The sequence below is a fragment of the Camelus ferus genome, chromosome 11, assembly GCF_009834535.1.
Source record: "Camelus ferus isolate YT-003-E chromosome 11, BCGSAC_Cfer_1.0, whole genome shotgun sequence".
Classification (NCBI taxonomy): Eukaryota; Metazoa; Chordata; class Mammalia; order Artiodactyla; family Camelidae; genus Camelus; species Camelus ferus.
In genome coordinates this window covers 7,642,534-7,669,605 of record NC_045706.1, presented here as the reverse complement: position 1 = coordinate 7,669,605, position 27,072 = coordinate 7,642,534, and the positions used below count along the sequence as shown (strand labels likewise).

The window sequence follows — 27,072 nt, the reverse complement described above, 5'->3', positions numbered from 1 at the left end:
GGGGATTGGGGTGTAGGCTCCCCGCAGTGTTAATACACATGAGCAGAGATGGAGAAATGATCACTAACATTCCTTTCTCCGTGACAATACACACCATTCATTAAGAACTTGAACTCCTAAAAGCTATGCCCTCTCCAAAGAATGCCATCTTGAAAAGCCATCTGTGCCTGGCTTCCCGGCTTCCCTTAGCTTGGCTATAAATATAGAATTGTAATTTAGGGGAGGGGCTCTTCCCTTCTGAAAAAGAGAAGGAAAAGACAACATAAGATGAGGGCCAAAATGACCTGAGAGGAGGCCCTGGTGACCACACCTCTCTATGGTCTTCCATGAAGAAATGGAACTGCAGGAGCAGCTGCAAGTAGATGCTGCCAGCAGAGCCCCCCACAACCCCCCCCAGTTACACCACTGGTCAGTCACCCAGCAGGCCCCTCGTGGGACCCGTGTCCATCCTTAGCTCAAGGTTAGGTCCTTGTTGCATAAGGCGGGGCTCTAAGCCAAGGCCGTTCCTTCCCAGGGGGCTTACACCTGCTGAGAGCACTTGGACCCCTGACATTATAGAGGCTGTAAGGAAGAAAAGGAGAGATTGACCCCCACCAAGGACGTAGCACACGGACAGGGGAGGCAGGCACGGATCCACTGAACCCTCCAAGCTGAGCTCTGACGTGGGCTGCACCACGGTCCCCTTTTCTACGTGAGGAATCGGATGCTCAGGGAAGGGTGACGTCCTGCACAAGGTCACATGGCCGGTTAATTAGCTGGTCTTCCAGTGCCAGGTGTGTTTTCTCTCATCACGATCAGTCCTGAAAGGCTGGATTTGATGAGGTGCTACGTAGGCCGGGGCAAGGTGGGCTTATCTAAACGAGTCCTGAAGGCTTTGAAGGGATGGAAGCGAACTGTGTGTGTGCGTGAGAGAGAGAGAGAGAACATGTATCTCCCACGTACTCGTATATAACACTCTGACGCACCATGTGTAAATTCACGTCCCAATCTTTATTCGTCTGAGACGCCCCAGGCAATGCAGTGAGCTCATGAGAGCACAAGGTGTCATGAACAACGAAACACGTAGGTGGCTGTGTGCCACACGGTCACACAGTCTGCGACCTGGTCAGCAGGCCTCAATGCAGGAGCCCCAGGAACACAGCACAGGCAGTGGCTCCCTGTATTTCTCAGCAGTGCCCCGTGTGTCTTCCTTCAGGGGAAAAGCAAGCTTCTCAGCTAAATAAAGTGCCACTTGGTGGCTTTTCAGAAGCCGAGAGCCACGTCCAGCAGTCTTTGATTTGCAATCAGACGGCCTAGGCCTCCGGGGGCAGGCACCCCCTGAGACCCCTCTCCGGGCTCCCAACTCGGGGGCAGACCTGCAGGAGATGCCCCTTCACACTCCAGGCTGGCGGCCTGGGTGTGAGCGGCCTCCTCGTCCCGGGCCGGCCCTTAGGCTCCTCAAGGCCTCCAGTTCACTGCGTGTTTCAATAGCACGTCCTCCATTAATGCCCGTTAGACTGAGCGGGATGAAGACAGACAAACATGCAAGTATCAGTCCCGATGCGTTATCAGCATAAGAAGTTGAACGTTTCCCCACAAACACTGCAGAGGGTTAGTTAAGGCCACCTGCCAAAGGCTGTCCATCTGCTGGACGCCCCTGGAGCTGAGACCTCGGTGTAAGCACTCACCCCAAGGGCACATTGAGGGCAGTTTGAAACCCCCCAGGGAAGGCGCCGCCTGGGGTCTCGCCCAGGGAGGTGTTTAGGGAGCCAGAGGAGTGAAAGAAATCCATAATTAAGAAATGTTTTTCAGCACCACTGATGCAAGTTTCCGTTGATAAGAAAGCTTTGTAATTCTTTTTCTCCTCATCACAGCAGAAGGTTCCTCCCGGCTCTTCCCCAATCATCCCTCCTTTGCTGTGCACCTGTCAGGTGTGTGTCCAAGGGGGAGTGGTCCATGGAGCTGGCACCACCCGGCACTGGTGGGCAAAGGGACAACCCAGACCCTAAAGAATGTCCATTCATTAGCAGGTCAGGTGAGTGTCCCCCAGACAAAGGATAGTCATGTGATCTCAGCCAGGTGTCTGGCCAACATATTTATGTGCATTTAGAAAGCATCCTTGCTAGTGTCTCTCCCTGTGGAATTCCACTGAATACCCCTGTTTATTTTACACAAAATCCCTCCTGGAATAAAACTTGTCAGATCACATAAGCCTCAGACGGAAATCAAGGCAAATTCAGAGCTTACGTCGAGCACTGAAGGCCGCTGAAGCCAACAAGATAAAGAGCCACGTGTGAAGCTGGGGACTCCTCTGTGATGAGAGCGCGCTGGGAGATTATTTACGGGGGAATAAAGGCAGAGGGAGCTGCATTTCCCATTAGCTCATCAAAACCGTCTCCTTGATTTCAGGGGCTTGAAATTCCGAGCTCATTAGGCAAAGCCGCGCTCGGCAGGCTTGTGGGGCCCTGGGGGCCTTTTTCCCCCAACTCCGTTCATTTTCTCACATGACATACAAGGCACTAACAGTCCAAGGAATGTTTCAGGCTCTTTTACAAGTCACTCTTTCACAGGAGCTCATTCATAATGTTTAGAATACACATCCCGTGCAGAACCAGCTCAAGCGGCCCGTTTCCTTCATAATGATCACCTGCACCTCGCGTGTCGGGCCCATGACAAGTTTTGCAATCTGCATTTGCTGAATTAAGGAATGAACAAGTGAATGAACGGACAAATCAGTGTGTGCCTCCGAGGTGTTACTATGTCCCCAATGCCACGCTACCTGGTGTGAAGCCTCGTGGTCAGTGGCTGTAAGACCCTGAGGACAAGTGGCAGAGATGGATGTTCAGGAAGTATGGCTGAGTGAGGAAGCAGGCAACTACCTTAAAAGAAGGCGATTCATGGCATCACAACGCCGTCTACCGTCGTGCGGCATTTCAGATGCATTTCCCTCGTTTACACAGTAACTGGCCTTCTCTGCCAGGCACTCGGGCAGGCAGCCCGGCCCTGAAGAACACCTGGGCCAGGTCTGCATCCCAGGCTCCCCCTGTCCTAATGTCCCAGAGTCTCTGCTTCCTCGCAGGTCACGAGGGATCATTTGGGGAGGACAATGTCTTCATGCATGTGAACAGCTTGCAGAGAAAAGGCCCCTTCTCTCTTTCAGGGGGAACAGCATGGGACAAGGGGAGGGCACTGCATTGAGAGTGTCGAGCCCTTGGCTGAAATCCCAGCTCAGCCTCTCACTGTGCACTTCTGGAAACACCGTGTAATGACCAGGGCAGTTGGCCGCCCCAGCACAGCGTAGTAGGCTCTTAAATCAATAGGTACAGGTCTGATCAAGTCAGTGTCAAGTTCGAGGGTGTCTGCGGGCTGAAGAGGTCTTACTTATGGCAATCACGATTTCCTTTTTCCTTCCTCTTGCTCATGAGTCTGTTCTCCGCACCTGGCGGGGACCTGCCCTGGGTTAAATGAGGCCCCGCTCCCCAACCCCCTGAAATGGTCTACATCCTACTACCCAGAACCTATGAATTGACCTTATTTGGAAAAAGGGCTTCTGCAGATGTAATTAAGGATCTTGAGGATGAGATTTTCCTGGATTATGCAGGTGGGTCTTAAATCCAACGACGTGTATCCTCATCAGAGACAGGAGAGGAGGAGACACAGGAGGAGCCACGAGAAGACAGAGGCAGAGACTAAGTGATTCAGCCAAGGAAGCTCAGGAATGTCAGAAGCCACCAGGAGCCGGAAGAGCCAAGTAGGGATCCTCTCCAGGGGCTCCAGGGGGAGCACTGCCTGGCTGACACCTTGATTTCGGACTTCCGGCCTTCTAACTGGGAGAGAATAAGCTTCTGTTTCTTTAAGCCACTCAGTTTGTGACATCCATTGGAAACTGATGCAGGGCTCGTCGCAGCTGATAGCAAAGCCGAGTACCCGCCCCTGACACAGAGCTCCCCAAAGCCTACCCGTCCTCCGTGCAAGAAAGCCCCCACGTGTAGGTTTAAACATGCCTGCAGGCACACCGTCTCCACCAGAACTCTTGCTGATAATCAGATTTCAGCACCCAACCAGTTCTCTTCCTCGTGCATCTGTCACTGCATCGTGCTGCAAACATCATCCACGAAAGCCAAGGTCAGCATTTCTTCCTTTCCCCCAAGCACACCAAGTGCCATTCCAGGGGCACAAGGGAAATCCTGGGCTTGTTTTCACATCACTTTCTAATCGGCAGAGAATATGGCAGCCGTGGTGCAGGTGCTCAGAGTGTCTGCGGGCTGCTTCCCAGCCAGCATGGCAGCCCTGGAGTGAGCAGGGAAACCGCACACAGCTGTTCAGACTCCCGGACCCCAGCCCCACTCGGATCCTAAACCTTCAATGGGTCCTCCAGCCTCTATGAGCTTCTGGTTTTCATCCAAATAAGGGCCAGAGGGTAGCCGGAAAGCACAGGCTGAAACCCTTGCTGTTTCCAGGGTCTCCGTGGAGAGTCAGAGGAAAGACACAAGTCAGGTCCAAGTCAGACGTTTCCAGGCCTCAGCTTGTAGTTTCCCCCCGAGTAAAACACTTCGAGAAAATGGCATTTCCTACCGAGAAACAGTGCACACACATTCACAGTTACCTGTTCGGATGTCATGGTTAATGCCTTCTACCGAGATAACGGCATTTGGAATTCCTTTGCCGTGCAAATCTCTCACCAAGCCTTTGATGCCGCGGTGAACCTGTTCAGCAGACATGGGGAGAAACAGGTGAGCTCACCAACTGACTGGCTTGACCAACCACACCGTGAACAGGACTATAAACCTAACACCAGCCCAGTGCCACCGAGAACCCCCATGAAGCTACGTCTGGCTTGAAAGCTCCCTGCCTCTTAGTGGATTTGGTGCGTAAATTTCTGTATTCCTTTTGGGCCCATCTACTGGAAAGTCTTCTACTGGAGTTAAAACATTCCAGAGGTTTAGAAAGTATTAGGATCCAAGATGGTTCATAAAAACCACGTTCAGTAAAAATGGAATTTAATTTTTATAGGCACATTTATTTTGACTTTCCAGTACTATATAGACACAATACCTGGGCTTAACGACTGAAGAGTCAAAGAGCAGAGACATTTCTGCAAAGTACAGCTCAGTCTGGAGGCCCCGTCCTCTGATGAGCTGTGTCACACGACACCCACCAGTGCGGAACCTCGTGCCTGCTCCCCATCAAAAGATCCAAGGTGACAGACCATCGATTCCAGTGACACTCTTTACACATATTACTCTGCCTGGGCATTTTATCCATTGGAGGCTCTTTGGTTAAGTGGGATTGTCACTTTAGAATGACTAGGGCATTCTCTCTCTGCAAATATGAGACAAAGAAAGAGACTTCCTGCACAAAATTCCAGAGTGGGGATGGAAAGTGTGCTCACGGCTTCCCAAGAGGGAGAAGCAGGGTCACACCCTTCTGTGCCAGGGAAGTGCGTGGTGGGCTGCACTGACTCCTCCCCCGGGACCCTCACGGATCAGACTTGGATGCCAAATCCCAGGGCCGATGTCTGCCACCCGGATGGAGGTGCAGGTACCGGGAGACTGGCAGCCCAAGCCACTGGCTGAACGCTTCTTCTGACTCATCTGCAAAAACCTGGGGAAGAAGGGGCAGCCTCCAGGTACAGCCTCAGCATCATGCTTCCTAACGGATGGGAGTCACAGTAGAATCACAGGAAGTTCAACATTCATTTTTGTTTATTTCTCTGGTTTCTGTGAGTCTATTCCTTAGCAGGGCATGGATGTTATTTGGTTAGTTTTAGCACCAAAATAGAACCAGTTTACTCAATGTTACAAGACAGGTGTGTCCTTGAGAACAGGAGGAAAGGAGGGCGCGTGAGGTTCCTAGTGAACACAGCAGGGCTTCCTCGGCGGCTACAAGCAGAACGTTAGTGGGCACCTCTTAGAACTGGTCCCAGGTGACCACCTGCCACCTGCAGTGGTGACTCTTCAGCCTCAGGGTTTTTATGGACTGAACTGTGTCCCCCACTAAATTCAAATGTTGAAGTCCTTACCCCCAGTACCTTAGAATGTGACTGTATTTGGACATAGCATCTTTAAAGGGCTGATGAAGTTAAAATGAGCCATGAGAGTGGGCCTTACAATCTGACTGGTGTCCTTATAAGAGGAAACTTGGACACAGGGACACCAGAACTGTATGCACACAGACCAACTGAGGACACAGAGAGAAGGTGGGCGTCTGCAAGCCAAGGAGCGAGGCCTCAGAATGAAACCAACCTACTGACACTTTAATTTTGGACTTCCAGCCTCCAGAACTATAATTTCCATTGTTTAAGTCCCCCAGCCTGTGTGTTATGCAGCCCTAGCAGACTAATACAAGGGGCCTGGGCATGGTGGCTGGACACGTATCACCCCTCCTCACAGAGCAGCACCCTAGCACCCTGGAAGGAGTCTCACTCATCATGAAGCACTGGGAGCAACTGACATTGACCTAAGAGCTCACGGTTCCTTCCAGCACTGGAGATGCCGGGCCAGGATGACAGCCGCAGTCTGAAGCACTAACTTCATTCCTTAGCCAGCCCCCATCACAGCCGTGCCTGCATCGTACCTGCTCCATGAACACGATTAAGGACTCCCGGTTATTCTCCCACTCCTCGGGCAGCTGGCTCTCGTGCGGGTATTTATCACAGCCCACGTAGATGGACAGCTCGAAGCAGTTTGTGTGAAGGTAGCTGAAATCGTTGAGACCTGCCAAGCCAACCGGAGAATGTTTTAACCGAAACGGTGCTCAAAGTGGCCCTGGGAGATAGCAAGAACATTCAAGAATGTGATTCAGAAGAATTCATTGGAACAAGGAGGTCTCAAGTATCTCCTTTAGACAAAAAAAATCAATTAGAGTAGCCGTTGGGGGATGGAACCAGGGCTGAGAGAGAGAAAATGCAGGTGGAATGGTTTAGGGGGAAGCCTATGTATGAGAAATTCTTTGACAAAAGGAGGGTGGAAATAAGTGTTTTTTCAGATAAAATTATTTTTATTTTATTAAACTCAGTTTTAATCCTATTTTTAGAATAAAGGCATCATTAATAGTATCGATGTTTTGTGTTTAATTAAATTGAGCTCAGTAGTTAAGCTGCTCTCAGCAATAGCTCTGCAACTGTAGAATAAAAACTGTATAGTTTTCTATTCTAATTCATAAAAATTGCTACCCATATCACCGCTTACTGAGTGCCTTCCATAAGCCGGAAGCCATCCTTAGCTCTCTGCATCCCAGGTCACTCACTCTTCATCACAAACACAGCAGAGAGGTTTTACAAATACGAGAATTGAGGCAGAGAATGCTGAAGGAATGTATCCAGAATCACGCGTCTGGAAAGAGTCAGCATCTGAACCCACGTGTGTGTAACGCCCACACCTGTCTCATTACTGCTCGGGGGACTGAAGGGCAGATCCGCTCATCGCTCGGCTCAGAAGCAGACAGCCTCCAGCATCCTGACACGACCACAGCAGGAGTTGGTCCCTGTGTCAGTTTCTTAGGGCTGCTGTTACCAGTGACCACACACTGGGTGGTTTAAAATAACAGAAAATTATCCCCTCCTAGTTCCAGAGGCCAGAAGTCCAAAATTCAGGTGTGGGTAAGGCCACGCTCCCTCCAAAACCTCCAGGGGAGGAGCCTTTCTTGTCTCTTCCGGCTTCTGGTGGCCCCTGGCCTTCTTGGCTTGTGGCCACATCACTCTCATCTCTGTCTCTGTCTTCACAGGACCTTCTCCTCAGCATCAGTGTCTTCTCTTCTGTCCCTTATAAAAACATTTGTCCCTGATTTTAGGGCCCATCTGGGTCACCCATGATGACCTCATCTTGAGAACTTAACTTACAGCTACAAAAGACCCATTTTCCAAATAAGGTCACACTCACAGGTTCTGAAGACTAGGAAGTGGATGTAACTTTTGAGGGTCCCCTTCAACTCACTACAGTACCCAGTATTTGCAGAATGAATAAATGAATGTCTGATGGCATAAAGTTCCAGTGGCTGTCTTCCCAACATTTCTGTTTTTGGAGAACAGGATGATTAGCAAGAACACGCTGCTGGTACGTTCTGTGTAACAGCCAGGAGGTACTCCCCCGGCAGAAGGCGCCTCCAGCATCCCCTCCATGGGCTCTGAAGATCAGGGGTAGAGGGAGTCAGGTGGGCTGGTCTCCCTGTGTTGACTGGGAGAAAGAGCAGGTCCTCCTGCTCGTCCGCCAGCCTCGGTGCCCACCCGTCCCGTCCCCTGCCCCTCCGCTTTGTGCTCAGTGATGCGTTCCTCAGCACGGAAGTCACAGCTTTGGGTGTCAACGGCAATTCTGTATCAATCTTCCGCCTAATGGATAAAGCCACAGACGAAATGGTCCAAAATTCACGGCCCCTTTGTCTACCAGGTTCCAGACTTGAACCATTCACCTGTCATCAGCCATGGGCCTTTGATCACATCTGTGATACAGTAAGGCCAGTGACGGCAGTGGGATACAAGGGGTGGGATGGTGCCAAGTTAATGGAAAACCCTTCCAGGGCCTGGTCTGCTTGAAGTAGGTTGGTCAAAATGCCAGGTTAAGTCATCCAGTGGAACCCGAGGTGTGGAATGATGGAGAGCCGGGGGAGGACCACAGACACGCGCCATTTGCTTTAAGAGTGGTAGATAATAAAGGATATCAAACTATATACATGTGGAAAAAAACAAAAGGTCTGTGAGCCCAGACCTCCTAGGAGGGCTGGACTCCTCTGCACACGCACAATTCTCATGACCCCAATCTTTGAGGCCTTGCTACTACTGGATAAATAAATGTGATATTAAAATCCCTGGAGCAGTCCTGCCATTTCGCAGCATGTCTGTGTCTTCAAAGACCAGGAGGGCTAGAAGAATCGGCAAAATGATGAGACAGCAGAAGAGCAGTGGGAAAGCTTGGGCCAGGCTGCCTTTAAAGCTGAATTCCAGCCCTTTGGTGAATGTTGTGCAGCTGAGAATCCTTAGTGAGAAGTGGCTTCAAAAGTGAACCGTGTGGGCAGGAGCCATGGGGTGACCCAGATAGCTCTTCCCCGGCCTCGGGTCCTGGCGGGGACCGTGGGGCTTGCTTTGTGTTCTCTCTTCACCTGGAGTCCTGCTCTTGTCACAGCTTCAACATGCAACTCGGGGCCGCGCCTTCCTTGAAGCTCTGTGCGCCCAGTGCTATCACGATACCTGCCTTCCTTGGTGGGGAGAGGACGTGGGATGGCAGCCGACACCAAGAAGGTCCCGCATCCCTTTGGAGTTGAAGCGCATACACTACAAACGATGTGCATTTTGAGCTAGACTGAGCCTGGCTGTTCGCTGCCCACACTCCCCATTAACTCAGGCCTGTCAGTGCGCTGCTAATGAGTGAGCAAGTCCCAAGCACAAAGGAGGAGGGAAGGAAATTAGAAATCGCATGTCATTCATCTACAAAGAAATGAATCTGCAGACTTCATCACAGCGCCAGGAGGGAGAATGATTAAAAAGGCTCGAGCCACCACCACATGGCTCGGCCCTGAAAGTCCCTGAAATCGTGGAAAATATAATTGATAGAAACAAATCAAATGCTGCTGATGTGATTATGTGGCCCCAAGTTTTCAAGACATTGCTACTGACCCGCTGCTCACAAATCCAGCAGCATCCAGACCCAATTTAGTCAAAGCAACCATAAAAAAGAAACAGACAGGAGTGGGAACCCTACTTCAGGATGACACCTGCACCCCAATGTTCATAGCAGCACTATTTACAATAGCCAAAACATGGAAACAGCCTAAATGTCCATCAAAGGATGACTGGATAAAGAAGATGTGATATATTTATACAATGGAATACTACTCAGCCATAAAAACTGACAACATAACGCCATTTGCAGCAACATGGATGCTCCTGGAGAATGTCATTTTAAGTGAAGTAAGCCAGAAAGAGAAAGAAAAATACCATATGAGATCGCTCATGTGTGGAATCTAAAAAACAAAAACAAAAACAAACAAACTAAAAAACAAAGCATAAATACAAAACAGAAATAGACTCACAGACATAGAATACAAACTTGTGGGTTGCCAAGGGGGTGGGGGGTGGGAAGGGATAGACAGGATTTCAAAATTGTAGAACAGATAAACAAAATTATACTGCATAGCACAGGGAAATATACACAAGATCTTATGGTAGCTCACAGAGAAAAAAATGTGACAATGAATATATATATGTTCATGTATAACTGAAAAATTGTGCTCTACACTGGAATTTGACACAACATTGTAAAATGATTATAAATCAATAAAAAATGTTAAAAAAAAAAAAGAAACAGACATTTTGCATCAAGATTATTGTGGGGTTTTAGGGCTAGAACTGAAAAAGAATGGGTGCTTTTGGCTCTTAGCACATTTTCTTGCTAGATAGGAATTTGCATTTCTTTCTTTTTTATTTTGTACAGAGCAAAACCATGATGGAGATAAATATAACACCTCTGCTTGGTATATAACCAAGAAAAAAAGTGGCAAGCTTTCTGTACATGTTTTAAAATGGCCACAGGAACCGATATGTCTACAGCTTTTTAATGTTTCTTTCCCAAGGGCAGGAATATACCTTAAAAGTATGTGAAGACTAGAATCTCTAGCAAAGTAAAATAAAGTTAATTAGTACAGTAAAACAGAGAATAAGGATATGCTCATAAAAGAGGTTTCATGGTGAGTGTGCTCCTGGAAGAGAGGGGAGGGTAGAGGGTGGGAACTGATCATAACTGAGTGTTTCTGATAAGCTAGACATAGAACACACACCTCCATCATCTACACAATCCTTACAACAGTCCCAGATGAATCATTATCATCATCATCATCATCATAATCATCAAGCCCATTTTACAAATGGAAACTATAGGGGTTCAGAGAGGCAAAGTAACTTGCCCAGAGTCACACAGCAATTAAGTGGTGAGCTAGAATTTGAACCCAGGTCTATTTGATATGGGATATTTTTCAAATACATCAGTGGTTTGACCAATCTTCACAAAGTCAAGAAAACAAGCAATGAACATTATGTTTGGGATCTTGCCATCCCAATGCAGAGTGACCTTAGGGAATGTGACATCCTCAATTCTCCTCATTTTGGGGCCCTAGGTCAGGAGCAGTCCTGACATAGGAAATAAAGGGCTTGTCCTGGAACTTGGACCACAGGGTCCTCTGGCTGATGCGAAGGAAATCCCAAATTCTCTGCTGGAAGCCTCTCTGTGTTAAGTGGATGCTGGGAACAGTACCACATACTCCCTGCATCACAACAATGGGACTTCAGCTGGTTGCTCTGGTATGACTGGGAGGCCTCCAGTGAACAGGAGATTTGTGACAGTCTTCTCCATGTGCTGGGCCTCCAGACACACCTGTTGCTCCGAGTCACTTCACACTTGAGTGTGGGATCAAAGCCCTGCCCCCTCCCAGGGCTGACAGCTAAAAGCCCTTGCTCCAGCGCCAGCACCAGGGTGCCCTCTGCCTCTTTGCCGGGTTTGCTTTTTGGTCCAATATTTCCCGTAAATCTACCTTTACCATCTGTGACCCTGTAACATCCAGATAGCTCAGTGGTTAAGAACAGACCGCAGGGTCACACAGACCCCAGCTCTTCCCGTGGGAACTTGGACGAATCCTTTCCAGTCTCCAAGCCCCTGTTCTCTCATTTATAAAACGGGGACTAAGCCACACCCCGCTCAAAGGCTACGGTAAGGATTTAAGAGGAGTCTATGCAGAGTGCTGGCACCTTGTGCATGGTTAACTATGGTAGCTATTATGCTGCTAACAATGATAAAAGGACGCTGGGGAGGAGGTGGTCCCCAGGGTCCCCCCTTCCCAGCAGTCCATTGTCATTTGGCCCCACGAGGACAGCAGGGCCATGCAAGACTTACTTCCGGCCACAGTGTGCCAGGAAGCCCCGTTGACAGTCCCATCCTCTTTCTGGAAGTCTTCCGTGTGGCACACCCTCCTCCTGGCGTCTGTCATGAGGCGGTGGGTGGAGGCGTATGAGTAGGCCAGCCAGCGGAACACGTGGTCGTCGGGCGTGGGGCTGCGCTCCTGCGTCTTCCACAGCGACCGCACCATGTCGTAGGGGTAGGCCACCACCAGCTCGCCCCCCTGCAGGTTGCCGCCCAGCACAAAGGGGAGTTTTTCCATCCAGGCTATGACGGCCCGGGTCTCCACCGCCACCTGTCAACATTCCAAATTTAAACAAACTTGAGAAATAAAGTAAGAAGGAAACTGCTTTCTCTCCCTGACTTTCCAAATAGGGACATCGTTGAAAAAGCAATCATTTTAAGGAATAATCTTGGCAAAATTTAGAGTTTCAAAATCTGTCCTGGGAAAACTGGACATTGTAGAAATAATGGGTTAAAAAAGAGAAATTCAGAGAAGTTTCTTTTTGTAGGAATATCGCAGCTAATGCACAAAGCAGGAATGGCAGAATTAGAGTATCAACATTTTGCCATTCCACTGAATTCAAGGATCAGGTGGATGAATGAATGCTCACCAGTGGTTACAAAGAGCACAGAAAGAGATATAACCAAACATGATGTATCTCCTGATGAAAGAACACACACATCTTTAAAAAAAAACAAATCAACCCTGAATTTGACCAAGCTGCTAGACCAGGGGTCAGCAAATTTTTTCTATGAAGGGCCAGATGGGGAATATTTCAGGCTATGAGAGCCACGCCGTCTGTAGCAACTGCTCAGCTCTGCCATTGCAGTAGGGCGGAACCATGCACAACATGCAGCTGAATGAACACGGCTCTGTTCCAGTGAAACACCGTCTACAGAAACTGGGCGGGACATGGCCCAGTGGCTAGAATTTACCAGCCCCTCCCGGTTCTATCCAGCCCAGTGGTCTGAATCCCACTGCCAGCTTACAGGGAACATGAAAGAATACGATACATGACGTCACAAGAACACAGTTAGCAGAACCCAGACGGTGGAAAATGCTAGAAGGCAACCTAGTTGCTTACAACCTAGTTGTTACAAGATAAGCAACAACAACAGAATTGTAAGAAAAAAGGGAGAAAGGGATACAGGAGAAACGTACAGTTTAAAGGAGACTTGAAAGACTTATAAACCCATCAAAACGAATGGGCTTTAGTTGGATCCCAATTAAAATAAACTGTAAAAGAGAGAGAGATGAAGAATGGTTAAAGGATAAGTGCGAACACTGACTGGATATCTTACAATATTAAGAAATAATTTATTTTGATATGATAATGGTAATAATTTATGGCTTTAAAAGGGAGTCTGATCTTTTCAAGTCTGATCTTGCTTCAATAACCTTGGGGAGGAAGAGAAAGTGGCTGAGGATACAGACGAAACATGGCTGATAAGTGCTGAAGTTGCGATGGGCACACGGTGGAGGGGAGGGTCCTTTACAGCTTTCTTGCTAATTTTGTATGCCTGACTTTTTAATGATAAAAAGTTAAGAGAGAAAAAGAAAGGAAGAGAGGGAGGGAGAGGGAGAGGAAGAAAGAGAGGAGAGGGTAGAAAGAGAGAGATGGGGGGAGAAAGAGAAAGACAAAGAGAGGAAGGAAGGAAGGGAGGGAGGAAGGAGGAAGGAGGAAGGAAGAAAGAAAGGAAGGAAGGAAGGAAAGAACGAAGGAAAGAGAGAGAAAGAAGAGGAACTGACAATGTTAGGAGCCAAAATTGGAAAGCTTGATACAGTCAAATACTGATGAATGAATCAAATATTTATTCTAAGTCACTGATCGCTTTGAAGATAATATTTCCAGTAGAAAAAAAATAATAACGGAATAGAAATAAACATTGGAAATGGTTTAACTGTGCAATATAAAAAAATTCATTAAAGAATGAAGGTGACTTGATGGATTCATTAGGCTTGGTTTTGTGTTTGTTTCTAAACACATCAGGAGCCCTGGATTAGACTGATCATAGAATGTAGCTCATGACACAGTATCATTATTGGTCCACACTTGGCCCTCTTCTTTCATATATGTTGGCCTAACAAGCGCCTGTGAACCCACCATCCATCCCAAGAACCAGCTTTTATTGACAATTTCTGCATAATGTGTGATGCCCTCTATCCCATCCTGCTTCTCACACAGAGGTAACAACTATAACCTAAACATATAATCAGGTACGATTCTGATTCTCTTTTGTTTAAATCTGTATGTGTATGCCTAGAAACATGTTATTTGGTTTTACTTTCTTTTGATCTAAGAAAAGGAGGAGTACCCATACTGATTATTGTCTTCTATAATCTTTTCCTCTTAATTTGTAAGACTTATCCGTGTTGTTGCATAAAGCTATATAATTCAGTCTTTTTCACTTAAATATGAAGATCTCATTTAATGAATCTGTTCTTCTGATGATGGGCACATAGGAAATTTTCGAGTCTTTGCTATAATGAACTTTTTTTTTTAACTTGTCCTATCTTCTGGTACACATGTGCTGAAATTTATCTTGCATAAAACACCAGAAGTGTAATTGCAGTCATAGATATATACATATTCCACTTTATGAGATAAATTATTTTCAAAGTCACTATGCTAATTTATGCTCTCACCCACGATATATAAGATTCGCTGTCCCACATCCTCTCCAATGCTCGGTTACTGTTAATTTTGCCAATCATTGTGTATAAAATGTTCTCTTATCAGCATTTCCTTAGTACTAGTAACGCTCAACATATTTTCTTGTCTATTAACCATATGTTTCCTCCTCCATGAATTGCCTCTTTGTATCTTTTACCCATTTTTCTCCTGTTATTTTTCTCATTTGTTATTTTTTATATTTTAAAAATTCTATTTCTTTTCCAATTATACAATTTTCAAATAACTTCTCTCAGTTTCCAGCTTCTCTCATGATAGTTTTTAAAATCTTTTGATGAACAGGCTTTCTTGTTTTGATGCAGTTGAATTTATTAATCTTTCATTTTATAATTAATGCCATTTAAAATAGCTTTCCTCACCCTGAAGAATCCTTGTAAATGGTTGTTAAATTTTATCAAATGCTTCTTTCTGCAAATTATTTCTTTTCTTTTTTTTTAACCACTTCATTGACTTCTGCTCTTTTTAATAACAATCTTTCTACATTTTAAGGGGTTCTTCCATTGTTCTTTTGATAGCTTCTGTAGTTAACGTTCAGCCTTTCTTCTGTTGGAGCATAGTCGTTCAAAGGCATACATTCCTGAAAGCACTGGGTTTTTTGGGTTTTTTTTTTTTTTTTGCTGTTCTCCACAAATTTTGATATTTAATGTTCTCATTATCACTATTTCTAATAATTTTTTAGTTGCCAGTATGAACTTTTCTTTGGCTCACTACTTAGAAGTTGTTTTTTAAATTTTCTAAATACCTGGCGATGTTTTCATCTTGCCTTGATCTTACCTTGATGCTATTACTGTCGGCTAGTTTAACTGTATGGTGGTGAAACAACCCCAGTCTGCCTGACTCCTGTTTCCTGAACTGCGTTGAGATTTCCTTTACAGGTCAGAGCATCATCAATTTTTGAAAATGCTCCAGAGATTATTCAGAAGAATACATATTCTCTACTTGTTGGTTGTAGAATTCTTCTAGATCTCTAGGTTAAGGCTCTTAATTGTGACTCAAATCTTTATCTTTGCTGATTCCTTGTCTATCTAACCTGTCCGCAACTGAGAAAGGTAGAGGAGATGGCAGGTTTGTGTTATTCTCCCTGTGTTTCTAAAGAACAAGCTCAAAAAACTAAATTCTAGTCTTAAAGCAAAGACTGAAAGCCAGGGACTTTCTCTCACTGGGCTGAAATAATTACTTCTCTCTTAGAGCCTCAAAAAGAGCTTAGGAAGTTGGCAACCGTATCCAATTTTGGTCCAAGGATTCCCAAATTATAACATCACTTGAATCCTCAGCTTTGCCAAATGTCATTAGTATGTTAACTTGAAAAAAAAAGGGGGGGGGGGATTCTGTAGGATGGAATTAGCAATGTGAGAAAGGATTCAGAATACCCAGAGGCCCTGAATCCTTTACACCCCCATCAACTGCCCTTAGGCATCCTAACTCAAGCACCCTAACTCAGCCACACAGTATTGCCACTGTCCACCCCATTATTTGACTGGCTGCTTCTTGAGAGCCTGGATAACACCATCCTGTGCAACACTAAATGAGGTAACCATGATGGCCTTCCTCCAGGAAGGGGTACCCACGTGTGCCGTGAGCTGGAGCTCTGAGACAGAGCAGGAGAACTGCCTTCTATCCAGTCATCCTTTCTCCCTTGATTCCCCAAGAAGAGAAGCCAATTATTATTGTTGTTGTTGTTATTTTGAGCTTGCAATGTGCTTGCCTAAAATATAGCATTTCCCAGCCTTCCGTGTGGTAGGTTGATGCCATGTTTTCACTAAATTCTGGCCAATAAGATTTAAACAGAAGCCTTATGTAGGAATTCTAGGAATGCCTCTTGAAGTTAACTGACTTATCAGAGAGGAGGACTTTTTTTTTTAACCTTTTCTCATCTCTTCCTTCAAACACATGATAGCTGGAGCATCAAGATGGATCTGCCATCTTGGACTTTGACCTTGAGGGTGAAAGTCCACATGCTAACATGTGGAGGCAGAAAGACAGGTGATGTCTGGGTTCCTGATGATCGGGAGGCTTCTATTTAGCTGGCTCGGAACGATCTGCCTCCAAGGTCCTTTGATGAGAGAAAAGAAAGAAACTTCTATCTCGTGAAGCCACTGCTATTTTGTGCTTTTTTCTGTTGTTGTAGCTAAACCCGACCCTCACTTATACAGCAGTCAAGACAGACCTCTTGAAGGACATATAAGGTCAAAGTCTAAGGGTAAAGAGAGTTTACTGTGGGCAAAGGAGGCGATAAGAGGCATGGGAAATTCTGTGAAAATTATTTCTCCTGCAAGAAACTTTTTGTGAAACTAGACCTAAGAAATTTGGTGGAAACATTTCTCATCCAATTGCATTTTTCTTCTGAAGATGCACCACATGTAATAAATCCATGGGAACTTATTAAAATAAAAATAACATATCTCAAGTAGTCAGTGAGGTCTAAGGACCATTTCATTGCAATCTCATAACACTGCCAAAGAGGAGGGTAATAGTAACAGACACACACAATTCGGGCAAAGTTTTTTTTTTTTTTTTGAAGCACTGTGTAAGTTGTAAAGAGATATAATTAAATGATTTCTAGAAAGACTCTCCTCAAATGTCAATCTAAAAAGTAGTTGTAATCTAGCACACTTCCTTACTTTCAGGGAAAACATGAAAGAAAAAATGATTTTTGTTTTGTTTTTAAATGTTGCATCCTCTGCAAATACCAGTGAGTGTTAACTTTGGCCTCCGCTGCTCTACCGATTCTGGGGTATTTCTACTCACCGTGGCATTTTCAGACAGAAACCACTCAGGGATTGCAATATAGTGATTGGGAACTTTCCTGGGGATGCCCTGCCGGTCCTCAGCCTCCCAGAGCAGTGTGTTTAAGTCTGGAAAGTTGTTGTTGATGTCAATTCCGTCGTGGGTCCAGCGTCCCAGGGACCAGCCTCCCAGCTCCGAGCCCTGGGAAACAATTTAGAACGTGAGGAATCCACGGACTTCTGGATTGTTCTGTCTCCATCATCTCCATCTCCATCTGGGGCGTGTCTCTAAGCCTCTACACACCCTCTGCCCCAAAGATGACATCAAAGGAGAATACTGAAACAGCTTCTATTAAAACTTGATGGGTGATGGGTGATACAGCCTAAATCGCTCCAAAGAGGGAACGCACAGAATCGCTCCTGCCACGTGACGGTGCTCAAAAAGTATCGGGTCCCTCCTTCCCCTTCTTCCCTCATCTCCCCTACCCTGGTCGAATGAAACTCCAAGTTGTGACGAATCTAAGACTTCGTCACTGCAAATAAACAAAAGCCACCGCATTGATGCGTTCTCCCTGCAGTCTGGGCTCGCTGCTTAGCACTGCAAATCCCCAAGCAACTGCTGGCACCAACAAGCACAACCAGAATTCTGCGTTGTAAAACTTGCATTCGATAGGTGCCGTTAAGTATAGTCTTCTATTTTATTCGCAGATATTGTGATATGTGTAATTATGAATACACAATACAGCCTTATACTAGCTGTATTCCATACACAGTTTTATACATAAGTATATTCTAGACAAAACTATAACCTTTAAAAATTCGATGTCATAATTAGAATATGAACTATAAACAATATACCAGAATAATAAACACAGCTGTCCTCAGAGAACTGATGAGAGGACTGTAGGCAATAATCGAGGTTAGAACGCGCCTTGATGAAGCGCTCTGTCAATGTTAGGTGGCATTACTATTCCATTCTATTGTTCCTATTGTGTATCTATAGCAGTATCGCTGTTCGCGGTCATTTTCTTCAGTCTGTTAGTGCGTCCGGCTCTCAGGGTCCCCATAATGCTCAGTTACTGCTGTGCACCTTTCATAAGCCTCGTGGGCTTCCCTGACTCAGCAGAAAGGCACTCAGAAAGATAACTGGTCACGCGGGATTCAGATCAGCTCCCGGCGCAGCACGCTGCACCGCCGGGCCTAGCTGCCAGGTGGGGCGGGAGGAGCAGGCCATTACCCCCTCATAGGCCTTCTCGTAGCCGTCGGGGTTGAGGGAGGGGAGGATGTGGATGCGGGTCTCCTCCACCAGGTGGACGATGCGCTCGTTCCCCGCCAGGTACTCCTGGCACAGGAACTGCATCAGCAGAAGCATCAGCTCCCGGCCCAGCACCTCGTTGCCGTGGGCCCCCGCGATGTAGTGGAACTCGGGCTCACCTTTACTCGGAGATGGGAAAAAACACAGGATCATACGGATGCCTACAGCAAAACAGTACTAATCACATTGTATTAGGGGGAAAAATTCTCTGAATAATAGAAACTTACAATTTTAGCCCTAGTTGTTCTTTCAAATCAACACGACTATATCACTACCATTTTTATTAATTCCCAGAGAGTCAGCTAGAAAAATCTCAGATGACACAAACCGCAGGGTAGGGCAGTTTTCTCTTATCTTAGTATGAGTAGATAAAATAACACAGTGTTTAGTTTAAAATTTACAAATTAAACACGAGGCATAGCAAAAACAAACAAAAACACAAGTCACAGCAATTACTTTTCTCTTTGGGGAGGCAATTATTTTTCTCAAAAAGAACTTGGTGTTCAATTTGACAAGGACACGAAGATGAATAAACACGAGCAGATATTAGAGTCAGGGCAGGTCGGCAATGGGGGAATTGTGCAGCGGGGGCTGCCTTTCAGCTTGTCTTCAAAGCTCAGCTTTTTCAGTGCTGGGACTTCTCAGCGCTGGGCATGAGCTGCCACTTCTGCTTTCCTGGCTGGCAAATCTACTGCTTTTGAGGAAATGTGATTTTACCCACAGATATAAAGCCCTTACCCTTTAAAAGAATCTCCTGAGAGCAACTCCTGAAACTCTGATGAATGTTAACGTTGAGAGAATCAGACAAATCTCTGCATTTAAATTTCAGTGGATTTCTAAAGGGCTGGCAATTTTACCAAAAAGAAATATCTTTGAGTACTACCCACCCCTCCAAGACCTGTAGGCTAACATAGTTTGGGGAGTGATTAAATGAGAAATGGCTGAAAACAGGATTGGAATTTTAAAAAAAAATTAAGGGAACCACCTCAAACTTGAGCCATTAATGACCAGGGAGCCCAGAATTTTCTCCTGGAAAAGAACTCTGTCCTAACCATCGCCAGGCATTTTCTTCTTGGGTTAGTGTGACTGGTCTCAGAGATGGAGAACAGAATTAAGTATGGTCCATTTGGAGAAAAGGAGGGTATTTCTAGCTTAAATAACTTGACAGCCCATGTCATAAAGTGAGGGTTCACCGAACCAAAATCTGCAGAACCTGTCTGTGAGAGCGGGTGCGTGGACAGCTCCCACTCTGTTTCGTGAATGTTCTCACAGGGTGAGCCACCTCCGCACTCTTTAAGAAAGCACCGGACATGAAGGGTCAGGGGCATTGCTGAGGGGCAGCCTCACCGACTTCGTGCTCTCCAGGGTGGTCGGAGATCTCCACGGCGTACAACTTCAGGCCCTGGTGGCTCTTGCCGATGTTGTAAATTCTGGTGATGTTGGGGCACATTTCATTCACCACCTTCATCAACTGAGACACAAGATAAGATTTAAGGCTGTAGGCAATGATGGCTGTGCACTGAAGAGGGCGGAGCTCTCAGGAAGACAGCCCCCTCCCACAAGCCCCTGGCTGTCCCCACCCTCCCACACACCAGTGCTGGCCCTCTGCCTGGAATGCCCACCTCCTGCCCCCTCTGCCCCGGCCTCCAGCGCCTCCTGCTTGTGTTTATCACCTCCTGGGCTGTAGTGTCACCTCCCTGGGTGGTATCACCTCCCTTGGTGGGAGTGACACCTCCTTGGTCTCATATCCCTTGGTGGTAGCATGACTTCCCTTGGTGCTGGAATCACCTCCCTTGGCTGTGGTATCACCTCCCTTGGCTGTGGTATCACCTCCCTGGATGGCTGTATTACCTTTTCACTTCAGTTTCCCACCTTCCTACTGTCCCCTCATTAGACTGCAGGTCTTATAAGGGACAGACTGAGCCTTTTCTCTCTATATCTTTGCCTAAATAAACATTTATTCCTGAATATCACTTTTTTCTTACAACTGAATGAGCATGTATGATGGCAGGCGGAGGAGACACCCACCGCCCCCACCCCACCTCCCCGCCCGGGAGCCCGCAGCACAGGGGCGGAGACATCCCGTCACCGCTGCGCGGATGCGGCGCACGGGGCCCAGGAGGCCAGGGTGACAGGAGTCGTGCAGGGAGAGGGCCGGGGGGCAGGCTTCCACGAGGGAGTAAAACGTGCGGGTGTCGGTTCCTGAATTTTGCTTTGACGCTCGGTCAAGCTCGTCAGACAAGCGGCCAGAGGAGGGGAGGAGGGTCTGCCAGCTGCAGGAGCATATGTCGCCCTGGCGGGGGAGGACAGAGACACCCTCGCCAGAGGCTGCCGTGCCTCCCATCTCTAAGCAGGTGCCTGTGAGTGAGCTTTTGAGTCGCCTTGAGTTTCTGCATGAAACTGTCTAGCTCTGGTTCCAAGGCCATCTCAGCCAGCTTAGCCACACTTCCCCGTGGTGGGGGCGGGAACGTTCAGGAGACACCTTCGTGACTGTGTCAGAGACCAGGAGGGAAGCTCGGTGCCTCAGAAGCAGTGGGAAAGGACATCCCAGCCAGGGCAGTGGGCGGGCGGGTGCCCAGCGGGGAGGGCTTCATCCTTTTGCAAGATGAGCGGGAGCTGGGCTGGTGGTGCCGAGAGGAAGGTCGTGGCCCACAGAGGGACGGCGTGGGCCTGGGCGGGCTCTTACCATCTTTCAAAACATCCTCGATCAACTGAATGATCCATAAAATCTCCTTGTAAATTGTAAACAAACAAATCTGTCACAAATGTTATGGTTAGGTTTAAAATCTATGAGAACTGGAAACTTGGTATCATGAAGAATTTCTGATGGAGCGAAATCATATGGCTGTTCATCTTTCCTAACACAGCCTCCTGCACTGCCTGGCGGGAGGGAGGTGTGTTCTCAGAGCAGCCGGGAGTATTTCTAAAGGAACAGAGGGACTTCTTGCTGCTGGCATTTTGCCCTTAGGACACACCTACAAGGTGTGACAGCTGCAGCCCTGCTCAGGCATGTGGGGTCTCATTCTCCTATGGCCTCAGGGAGGGGAAACATGCTTCATTTTAGGATAACTCACTGTGTGTTACACTGTCCAGGTGAGAGAAAGAGAAAGCTGACTCTAAAGGACTCTCGTTCACAAGAGGGCAGAGGCAGAAACCCACCATCAGTGGAGAAACCACGTGCAAGCAAGATGAACACAGCTTCCGCCCCTCTCACCGCGAGGGAGACCTGCTGCGGGGCTGACGTGGAGCCACCTATGAGGAGCGCCATGTTTCAACAAGAGACCAGTAATAATGTCACTAGTAATGTTGACCATGGCAGCAATAGTTCTGCTTCTCTACTGAATCTCACCACTGAGGCAGATAAGGCAGAGGGGACTGTCCCCATTCTACAGGTATGGAGACTGAGGTTCTGAGGGATACCCAACTGGTACCAGGTGGAGCCAGGGCTTTGGACTCTTGGGGTTCTTATCTGTCCATGAAGGCGCAGCAAAGCAGTGAGAACCAGCACACCCAGCTGCCTCTCTGGTCTGCTGCACAGGGTGACTGTTCTGAAAGACGGCCACAGCACAATCACCATCTGATCTGGGGCCTCGCATACCAGTCCCTGCTGATCGCACGGTCATCCTCAGCTGCCAGCCTAGGCTTCGGCAAATCCTGATCAGCATGTCAGATCAATGACCAGTTCTGCAGACACAGAGCTCAGCTCATCCTTAACTCAGGGATCAACACAAGCATTCAGCACAGAGCCCAGCTGTCATTGAATACCTACCCTCCTTCCCTTTTCAATGAGCTGCTGGAAAAATGCCAGAGATCATGACCTTGACACTGGAAAAGGATACATAGCATCTTCCCTTGGATGCACACTTAGCCATGGATACAGTCTCTCGGGATGGGGTGACTCTCGGCCATGAGTCATCGGAGTCACCTGTTTATACTCTTGTGGTATTTTTACGCCAGTCACGTTTTCCTTGTGTTGTGGTATCACAAGCATCTTTTCCATTCATAAGAACAAGAACACGGGCATTTGAAGACAGGAAGGTATGCCAGGCAGGGGTTCTCTGGTGGCCACCAGCACCGTCAAAGACCCAGGTGGTGACCCACTTTGCTTATTCCCAAAAAGGGTCAAAAAGGATTTTTTGGAGTTTAGGTCTTATTAGCAAATGTTTGGGTCTTGATGTTTAAAGTGAGAGAAAGGAACAGAATTTTCTTTATGGCCTGAAAGCAAGCTTTCTCAACAGGGGCGACATCACCCTAAAGGAGGGGAAAATTGGCTCTTGGGGGCTCCTAATCTTGGCTATTACAATGCTTTGTGATCCTCCAAAGCTCAGCCCTACCCTACAAAATCTTAAGCCCTAGCATTTAATATAATGAGTATAATGGGTAATTTAAAAAAGTATCTAAAAAGGGCCAGTAAGGAAACATGGTTGAGAAACACTGCCCTACAGAGTAGAGAGGTTTGTAAGACTCTGAGCGTCCTCAGGACTGGTTCCTCATCTCTGAGGTGGGAGTAAATCTCATCCTGGGAGCTACTGGATTCCAGGCTTTGTTGCATCTCTCCTGTCTTGAAGGAGACAGAGGAAAGAGCTCCTTGCTTAGTAATTCAGTTTCTAGCTACACATCGGGGACATTTTTCATAAGGAACGGTCAATTACATGCATGAGGATACTTGCTGTGGCATGCTTCATCCTCTCTCAGTAGTCATGAAGAATGGGGAGCTACCCAGATGCTCCAGAGCAGAAAAGTAGCTGAGAAAACCATGATGCACCCACTCACTGGAGCATCCTGTAGCCTTACAATGACAATTATGAAGACAGCATGAGCCCTGGCTACTGATCCCAGGTTAACTGAGAAAACCTGGGGCAAAGCTGTAACCATCCTCTGATCAAAATCGTACGAATTCTGTGAACAGAGAAATTCAAACCGTGGCTAGAAATAGGGGAACAAGTAAACTGCTGATTCTTGAGGGCAGTGAGTTCATGGAGGATTAACCCTGAGACTTTTGCTTTGCATTTGATATGGATAAAAGGTTGTTCATCCAATGAATTAAAATGTTTAATAAAATAAAGAGGGGAGAAGAGAAAAACTCCTCTTCCATCATCTTGACTCATTTGCCTGAGAAACAGACAATGCATCTGATCAGGTCAAAAGGAATTTCAGAGAGAGCGGGGAGGGAGAGAGCCGAGGTAGGAGGCATCCCAGGGGCGAGGAGCTGGCTTGTCTGGATCCGCAAGCCTGTGGTCCTGCCCTGGCTTCCTGCCCGTCACCCACGCGCAAGGTCAGGAGCTCAGTGGCAACACAGCCCACTGCCCACGAGCAGCCTTAGCTGCCTGCAAGTCAGAACTACTGGCTGCCTGCCTTCCAATCCACGTCTTTACTTGACTTCCTTCTACTGCATCGCACACTGCTTATCAGCCAGCCAACCAGACCTCCTGAGCACTTGGGACCTGACACCGCCAGGCCCCCAACCAAAGTCAAATCTCTACCCTTTCCTCAGAGCCACTTCTTTTCTCCCATTGTGGATGGTATTCCACCCCCCAGGAAGCACACTAGGACCCCCTCTCTTCCCTACTCATCGGGGAGACCTGGGACTGGCCAGTCCACCGCATCCCTCTCCTGGGGACAGAGCCAGAGGTCACCAGTCTACAGGTCATACAACTTCCAGATGGAGATCCCCGAACACAGCTCTGCTCACAGAGAGAACCCCCCAGTTCTCAGACTCAGGAGAAGATGCTCTCCCAGCACGCAGCCAGCCTCCTCTCCCGGCACTGCCAGCTGCCCCAGAAACACGCGCTCCCTCCACCGACACACGCTGGCCCTCCCGGTCCTTGCTGCTCAGAGCACCCCTCTGTCCGTCTCTGCCCGCTGCAGGCCCTGGGTGACAGCCAACCTCGTCTGCACCCCCAACCCTTCCCAACTGTGGCCAACCATGCTGCTCACTTCTCCCTCCTGTTCCCCAAATATCTCCCTTGTAACGACCTCAGATGTACACAGGTATCCAGGACACATCATGAATTTAAGGTAAAATGACAGAGCTTCTGCCCTTGTGGTCCCAGATGAGGAAGAAACGCACAGCACACGTGGACACGGAGATGACGAAGCCATGAGAAGCGGTGACACGCTGTGGAGGCCTTGGGCACGCCGACCAATTAACTCTCTCTGCCTCACATCACCAGAGTTTATGCCACTGTCTCCTCCCCTCCACCCCCCAGCCCCTGGGGCTCCCCTTACCGGGAGAACAGTGTCATATAAGTCGACGCTCTTGAAATATTTCTTGCACACAAGAGTCACTCACATTCTCACGATTTCCCCTCCAATGCAATAGCTGTTCTGCTTTCTCCTCTCACTTCCTGCTCCTGCGTCTGCTTCTCATTTTGTTGTTTTTTTGTGACTGTTTCTCTCCATCCTAGGATAAACTCACATTTTCTTCCTAAAGCAGAAAGATTTCTACAGCAATCTAGCAGACTCCATACAGGGAATTGTTAAAAGTGCTGGCTTCACCGCCATCCCCAGGAGCCAGGAAGCCAAATGGCAAATCACTTCTGGTTTGAACACTCTTCAGGATTGACAGACCCTCCCACCCAACTCCGGACAGTTTCCGGGGGAGTGCTGTGGGGTCCTGGGACATCAGAGAGCTCACCCAGTGTCACCTGCAGGGGCTGCATCCATCACCCCCAAGTGCCTCTGAGCTCCCACATCTGCCGAGTGGGGGCGACCAGAGTCCCCGGGGTAATGAAGCCCATCTGCTAGCTCTCCCTGTATGGGAAGAGCCCCATTCTCCACGCGGGACAACTATTTAAAGATATCAGCGACCCAGACCCGCTGTGCAGTTAGCTCATTTCAAATGCATTTAGACACATTGCTTTTGACGTTAACTGCACCAACTGAGTTAATATTTTTCTAATTTCTGGGCAGAGAAGATGTCCTGAGATGTTCACTGAGCAAAGCTAAGACACAAGTGCTTCATCAAATGGCATGGTGAGCAGAGTCACATCAAGGCCCGACAGTGGGGAGCGGCAGGGATGACTCACAGACCTCAAGTCCAAGCACATTATCCTGATTTCTGCAGAGCAAGACAATTTCTTTAGCACGTCCCACTTCCAAGTCTGTGCTGACAGGTGTCTGGAAAGCTGTGTGTGAGGATCTCAGATTAAATGACACCGAGACTAACTGGCTTTGTTGACTGCCTGGGAGCAGGCCTCACGGCTCAGCCTAATTGCTCCGACCTCAGGCGCATCTCCTGTCCTTGTACCGCGTGGCTGGTCCCTTCCCTTAGCACCTCTGAGCCCTCATTTGAGTCACAGTTATTTGGCCATGGTGAACCCTTGTTCATCAAACATATTTGATGAGTATATTTCTTTGTTTGTTCTGTCTCTTCAAACAGAGTCTTAGCCATCTAAGGATTTCTCATTTGCCAGCATTTCCCTGTGCTTTCCAGCACCAGGCTGGGGGCAAACACTGAACAGGATTTCACAAGCAGAGCGCTCAGCACAGGGGCTGCTCTTTTAGCTCCTCCTCCTAAACGCGTGGTCCCCGCTCCCTCCTGCACCCAGTATGCAAATGCTGTCAACAGCTCAGCATCACTTGGTTTCTGTAATTAAGTCTGGGGACCATCTCATTTGGGATGTCTCTTCCTCCTGTTAGTACTAAAGCACTAAGAACTCTAATAAGATATCAACCTCCTGGTCTCAGATCTGCCTGTGCCTTAGAATCACAAGAAGAGCTTTAAAAAATTTTTCCCCAACCTTTCTCCCAAGGCTGCTGCTTTAACGAGGCAGAGTTCAAGTACAGGTATTTTTCCAAACGTCCCCCAGGGATTCTAATACTGAGAATTAGAGAATCAGAGTAACAAGCAGAGTGTTGTACAGTCCCCCGGTGACTCAGTTTCCCCACCGGGAAGGTAAGGACGAGAACAGCTCCGCACTCCTAGGATGGTTAGAGGGACTGACCACGTTAATGCCGGGAAATTGCTAATGTGGGGAAGCTGATGTACATCCCGAGTGAGGGCTTCCTGCAGTTACTATTATCAGTGGTATTCTGGATCCTTTTTCTTCTTCAACTCTGCATATGACACTAACGTCCTACATCAGTGATACCACTCAAACATACTGTGATTCTTAAGAACTACGGTATTTTTTAAAAATATAGTTGATTTACAATATTGTGTTAGTTTCAGGTGTACAGCAAAGTGATTCAGTTACACATATACTTTTTTCAGATGATTTTCCATTATAGGTTACTATAAGCTATTGAATATAATTCCCTGTGCTCTACAGTAAATCCTTGTTGCTTATCTATTTTATGTATAGTAGTTTGTTAATCCTAATTTGTCCCTTCCCCTCTGGTAACCGTAAGTTTGTTTTCTATGTCTGTGAGTCTGTTTCTATTTTGTATATACATTCATGTGTATTATTTTTTAGATTCCACATATAAGTGATATCATACATTTGTCTTTCTTTATCTTACTTCAATAAGTATAC

The 27,072-nt window shown here is 47.3% G+C and overlaps 1 protein-coding gene across 2 annotated transcripts in view; it reads right to left on the bottom strand.

The window, feature by feature from the left end:
* The window catches only part of CPXM2 (carboxypeptidase X, M14 family member 2), a 121,008-nt gene that overhangs the window by 4,547 nt on the left and 89,389 nt on the right, over positions 1-27,072 (bottom strand). For both annotated transcript variants that reach the window (XM_032490707.1, XM_032490708.1), the window contains 6 exons: positions 19,943-20,066; positions 18,518-18,714; positions 17,303-17,482; positions 11,856-12,153; positions 6,556-6,695; positions 4,586-4,685 (listed from right to left, as the gene is read on the bottom strand). In XM_032490707.1, coding sequence (XP_032346598.1) covers positions 4,586-4,685; positions 6,556-6,695; positions 11,856-12,153; positions 17,303-17,482; positions 18,518-18,714; positions 19,943-20,066 — 1,039 coding nt within the window. The remainder of the gene's footprint in view (positions 1-4,585; positions 4,686-6,555; positions 6,696-11,855; positions 12,154-17,302; positions 17,483-18,517; positions 18,715-19,942; positions 20,067-27,072) is intronic.